General features: G+C 42.7%; 1 protein-coding gene across 2 annotated transcripts in view; it reads right to left on the bottom strand.

Moving 5' to 3' along the window:
* Positions 1-328: 328 nt before the first annotated feature.
* Positions 329-6,000, bottom strand: part of LOC131791147 (rho GTPase-activating protein 23) — a 29,852-nt gene continuing 24,180 nt past the window's right edge. For both annotated transcript variants that reach the window (XM_059108462.2, XM_059108463.2), the window contains exons 24-26: positions 5,238-5,325; positions 4,642-4,667; positions 329-4,379 (exon numbers count right to left, since the gene is read on the bottom strand). In XM_059108462.2, the coding sequence (XP_058964445.2) occupies positions 1,893-4,379; positions 4,642-4,667; positions 5,238-5,325 (2,601 nt within the window). In that variant the 3' untranslated portion in view covers positions 329-1,892. The remainder of the gene's footprint in view (positions 4,380-4,641; positions 4,668-5,237; positions 5,326-6,000) is intronic.

Genomic DNA, 6,000 nt, shown 5'->3' with positions numbered 1-6,000 from the left:
CCAGCAGTGGAAGGCTGAGGAGAGAGGGAAATTTGTAAAAAGATGAGGGGAGAGAGTGTCTGAGCGATAGTGTGATAGTCAAAGAAATGAGAGAGGAGAGGTTAGAGCAATAGAATTATTATTGCATTTCGCGCCCCCTCCCCCCACCGTCTATTTTAATTGTAAATCGAACATGGCGAGTCGAAGAAACGATCGTAAGCTTGTGACGTCAACTAGCCCTAATAATGACGCCTGCGATGCAGGCTGATACTAACTAGCAATGACTTGAAGAGAAAACAATCTTAGTTGCTGAAAAAGCCTTTGAGAAATTCACCACTGCACATGCAAATATACTTAAAATACATTTGATTTTTAATCAATCCGCTGTAAATAAATTACAGTATAAAACAGACATTAAATTCGCCCGCAATTCACACTCGCATTTAGCTTTGAGAAAATACTAAAAGTAAATCGTGAAGACAAGTCCATTTCCACGAAATGCGAAGCCTAATAATTATCATTTCAAAAAAATTCTGATATATATTTCACGAGTGATAGCGTTCTGATTTCTGAACTTTTGTACTTGGGGGCTTCGAGGATCTAGGTATTCCCTTAATATAAAAATTCTTCAAACAAATACAAACTAAAAAGTTTAAAAAAGGAACAAGCTCAGGAAACAACAAGGGGCAGAAACATTTTTCCCCCCATAAATTTACGCAGCACTATTCAGAGAAGACATTTTTAGTGAAAACATGGACCTATCTTCACGACTTACCCGACACTTACTCCATCCAATTTATCTGAAATGAAAACATTAATTATAATAATTATTGTCAAGCCCCAATCGTCCACATTACTTTTCACACTAAGGCACAAATACTTCTATATATTGATATAAGAATACACCCTTGACAACAAACTATACAAAACTTATAGAGCTACGCGCTTGCAAGGGGAATATTGAAATTTATAGAAACTTTACACTGCACAGTTGGGATATAAAAATAATGCTGTCAAAATAGAAACCTTCTAGGCCTTGTCAAGGAATGTGACTCTTACTTGTAATTATTTGCAGTCTTGTAAGCTTTTACTTTAAGAATTTGTTTTTAAACGTAGGGCACCTCAATTTTAAAGAATAGCACTTAGTCTATAAAATAACTTTATGTTACATATGAGGAAATAGAAGTTGTAGTAGCAATTGAACCATTTCTCAAAAAAAAAGTAAAAATTTCATAAAATAAAGGGTCTGTAATGTACAGCAGACTTACGAGTCCAGCAAGTCGCGTCATACAATCAGCAACATATCAAAATATGCAAGAAACGTAATAAACGAGCTAGCTGTAAAATTTTTTTTCTGTACAACAAAGTCTTTAAAATTTGATCCTCTGTTTACAACCACAATACTTTTCCCTTGATACTGAAGGAAATATATTAGCAATAACTTTTACTATTCCTAGGAGGGAACATGTCCTTAGAAGTTAAAATATGCCCTCAATCTCGTTCTGTATTCTTTGTGTTTTTGTTACAACAACATGCCAAATGGAAAGTAGAAATCAATTTTTCACAGGACAAGCATTTTCCGCTGCTTATTAAAGGTTTTATGATACAGTAACATACAACAACAGTTTTAGAAGATGGAAAAAGATTTAAAAAGCAGCATTGCAAAAATAACTAAAATAATTTGAGCAAAATAATACAGAAATAATTGCATTATAATAATTAAGTTTTTTTCAAAATAAAACAGATATATACTTCTCCAGCGTGCTGATAAAAAACCAGGAACACTGAAGTATTTCAGCTTCGAACGGCTAAAAGAAAGGATCAAAGAGTCAAACGGGAAAGAAGATAATTTGGGTCAGCTGAACTATATCCATCACCAATATGTCATATGAGAAGTCTTATTTGTCCGTAGGTCAGCTCGTGACAGTGTAAACACCACGGCTTCCGCGCTGCGAGCTACCTGGTCTTGGGTCAACTTCACGAGGCCATGCGCGGTAGTTTCCTTGACTACCTTCCCATCCTTTGTTAACAGGCAAACTTTCCTTTTCCTGCTCAGGTGAGGTCGGCCTCTGTAGTGCAAGAGTAGGGTTGTTATCATCTCCCAGAGACCGCCTGCGCCTGCGGAAAGCAGCACGCTGAGCAGCGGCTTTCTGCGCCTCTCCTGATATGTCTGACTGCTGACGAGACAAGTGAAGATGACGCTCGCTGTGCATCTCCTCTAGCAATTCAGCGATGTGTTGTGCATCCTTCTCCAGCTTACGCTGGGTCTGAGAACCTCTACCGTCCCTTGACGATATTCTAGCCTTGGAAGGCAGTAGCTCTTTCGCAGAGTCCTTATGCGATAAGAGTTTAGATTTGGTTCCATACTCTTTACTCACAACTCTGGGCACTGCATGCGTTTTATTCACAGCCGGCGGCCCTTTTGACCTATCGTTGACTAGAGAAACATTCATTCTTGACCGTGGCACATTCCAGTCGAGGCCGCTATCAGTTCTTCCTGAGCTATATCTAGCTGGTGATGTGGATAAATGTTTCGCTGGGCTGGACTCGAGCCGAATATTCCTCGAGCTCACCGTTCTGCTCTCTGGTGATCTCTGTGCTGTTTCTCGTTGCATGCCCCTCTGGCCCCTTGGCACTTGAACAGGCTGACCCCCCGGAGTCTTTGTAACACTTGGTTTGACGTTAAACTCTTTCAACGAAACCGGAGTCGTTGTATGAACTGATCCGATCTTTCTCCGAGCAGCAAGGGAAGATGGAGAATCTCTCCCCCTATTTTGGCTGCTACTCCGAGGTGTTGTATTACCATCGGACAGTCTACTTGAGGTGCTCTCAAATCTCTGCCGTAACGTACCCACCTTTCTGGAAGAAACTTCGGGTGTGCTTTCAACGCTAACCCTCCTCGGTGGAGAGGAGGGCTGGGACCTTGGCCGCTCGTCTGATGAAGGAACCGTGAAATATTTACTCGTGTTTATTTTTATTACACTGTTCGATTTCCGCTCTATTACAGGATTTTCGGCGTTCCTTGGAGTTGTATTTTTTTCAGAATTCCTTGTGTGAAACCCTTCTCCTTGAGAATCAGTTGAAGGGCTCACTCCAACAATCTTGTAAATTCTACCAGGTTCATCGGATGATCGCCGTTGTGCCGTATCTACGCCACTTGGGATTGGTCTCTTCAGAGGTTCGCTTCTCACAGAGGATCTATTCTCATAGTTTTGTGCCTCGACTCTGTTTTCTTTATTTCCATATGTGTTATCTACATCCAGTAAAATCCGTAGCTTTTCGTCAAACGTCTTGGACATGCTGATGGCGCATTCGTTTCCTTCGTCGCTGGATGCATCACTGCTATCTTCAGATCCTAGAGATCTCCTGGCCAGGCGGTGCTCTTCAGCACTGTCTCGTTTTGTCTTGAGATCCAGACTAGCTGGCCTCCTAGGTGATTCAAACTGCCTCAGTGTCCCAGACACTACTCCACGCCCTTTTACAACAGCCACCACGGTTTCTTCGGATCTTGGCGTTGGCTCGTGATGTACCACCTCGTTTGCAAAAGACATCGCCTTCACGCTATTGTTTATCCGCGCTGCTTCGCTGTGAAGAGTTATACTAGCCTTCTTATCAGGATGAGGCTGAACAGTAACGTGAAGCGAGTCTAGCGACGGGTTCTTGCTGCTATGTGCACTGCTACTTCGGCTAGTGCTGCTGCTACTCAGCTGATCAGTACTCTCAAACACGCCCTGATCCGACATCTTCCGTTCACGCGATACGTCATCGATCCTTTCACCAGGCGGTGATGTGGGGGATGTCACCCCCCTATCTTCACTCTGTCGCCTTTTCTCCGCAGCTTTCTTCTGCAGGTTAAGCCTCAGCAGCCTTCGGCGTGTCTCTTCACTGAAGGAAGAGAAGCTCGGCTTGGGGGTGTTGTCCTGATCACTGGGTGGTTCGTCAGCCGACTTCTTTGCCTCTGTATCCTGCACCATGGTAAAGGTGACATCCAAAGGTAAAAGCGGCTGCTCAGGTGTTCCGGGACTGGTTGACCTTTTCTGGGGGTTCACGCGTCGATACGACGGAGGGGGCGGCATTGCGTATGAATACGCCTTAAGTGAACCTGCTCCTTTAGCTCTAAACTCTACGTCTGGAGGGTCTAACACTAACTGGAGAGAGCCCGGGGCACTCTCTGTACTCCTCTTGCTGCTAAATCTTGTTGATCGTTCCATGGTGGGCGAGTTAGATCTCGACCCGTCTCCTGACAAAGCTCTGACCACCGGCGATCTTTCGAGAGGAGGCGAACCCTCGGATCCCTGTGAATCGGACAGCGGTCCATCGGAGGAGCTGCCCTGGCCCGAGTCAGACTTTGAACTTTTACCACTTCGGAACTTTGGGATATGAAGAGATATTCCGCTGGACTGTAAGACCAACAGCAAGCATAAGAAAAGGTTACAGCACATATCGAGACCGTGTGACCCATTGTCCTTTATTTAGGTATAAGGACCCCCTTGATAAAACATTCTATTTCTCATGACCAGTAAGCAGTCGTAACTGTTCACGATTTACATAAAAGTGAGCTGAAGAAACAAGTATGGGTTGAGAAGAGAGCGTAACTCAGAACTGACATTCAGCACGACAAGAAAAAAAAAATACAAAGCAAAACTAAACAACAACACTCACCTTCGGTTTATATGACCCATCATCTCCTGATAAGGAAAGAAAACAAACAAATTAATGCTAATAAAAGGTAAGAGCCTTGTCCATACACACTCCGATTTGACTCCTCGTTGTTATATTCCCCATCTTGTGGAAGCAATACGTGACATATTCGAACGTTATTGGGAACCTCGCGGAACAAGCATGAGTAAACGGATACGGAATCCATTTTAGTCACGTGGTCTGCAAGACTGTTTTATCTCCTCGTTTGAACATATTGTAAGCAACTGTAACCATTTTTCATGGGTGTGGATCTGAAGTGCTACTACACTTTATGACACATGAAGGTTATACAGCGACTATTGTATTTTAGCCGGAACCTTGCTAATAAGGAAAAATCGTTTGTTCTCGCCAACCGCTAATCGATTCGACTAACGTAAAAATGAATGTTTAACCAGTGCCCTAAGAGTGCAAAATCCAAATAACAGTGTAGTTCAGCTATAGTATTAACAACGTCCAGTTTACTACCATAATACTACGATGATATTCGCCATTATAGTTAATCTCAGGCTTGTATGGTTTCTCTTGTTCGACGAAAAGGTAAACAACTGAGAGCTCACCGAAATTTACAGCAACCTGTCCTAAAGAGCTCAGAACATTTTGAGACAGGATATGCTCTTGCAGTGTTTCTTGACCTTGTGAGAGGGCCTATCAGGAAAATATCAATAACTTCTTCAGTCTACATCTTATAAAGGGTAATTAAAAGGTTTCTTTTCAACATCAAGGCCTAACACATAGCGCTGTTAGTAAAATGCAGAAAACAACGAGTTTAGAGCGCTTTTCGATTACGTGTCCTACAACGAAAACCGAAGTTATCACTTCGCCCAAGCAGACGAAAGAAAATACCGCAAAAAAAAAGGGAGAACTGGCACTAAAACCAAGCGAACTTCCTAAAGAGCGGGAAAACACGGGTGACCAAGTCGTCATTGTTAATTGTTTTGCATCTGATTGGTTAAGAGAGTGGCGGGAGTTTTCTGGACCAATCACCGAGCGAAGTAAGGCAAAACCAATACAATCTGGGATTACTTTCGACACTCACCCGAAAACCACTCCAAAAACAGACGAACAAACAACAGGGAACGGTCTGAACTCGACTATTTTGATGTTGATTCCCGAGTAGGATAAACAAATGTTGGAAGAAAGATCAACTGGGTCTGAAATAATGAGCAATTTGTGCTTGTTGACAGGCTTTTTTAGACATGTGTGGCTCGACCCACTTTTGCTTGAACTCATTTAACTCGTCTAATGCACGAGGCATTAACTTACACGTTTCACAATGCAATTCAGATTCGCCTGAGTCTCCTCTTAACAGAGCAACTAACA

This window comes from Pocillopora verrucosa, chromosome 10 (assembly GCF_036669915.1).
Source record: "Pocillopora verrucosa isolate sample1 chromosome 10, ASM3666991v2, whole genome shotgun sequence".
Lineage (NCBI taxonomy): Eukaryota > Metazoa > Cnidaria > Anthozoa > Scleractinia > Pocilloporidae > Pocillopora > Pocillopora verrucosa.
This window is presented reverse-complemented; position numbering and strand designations above follow the sequence as displayed.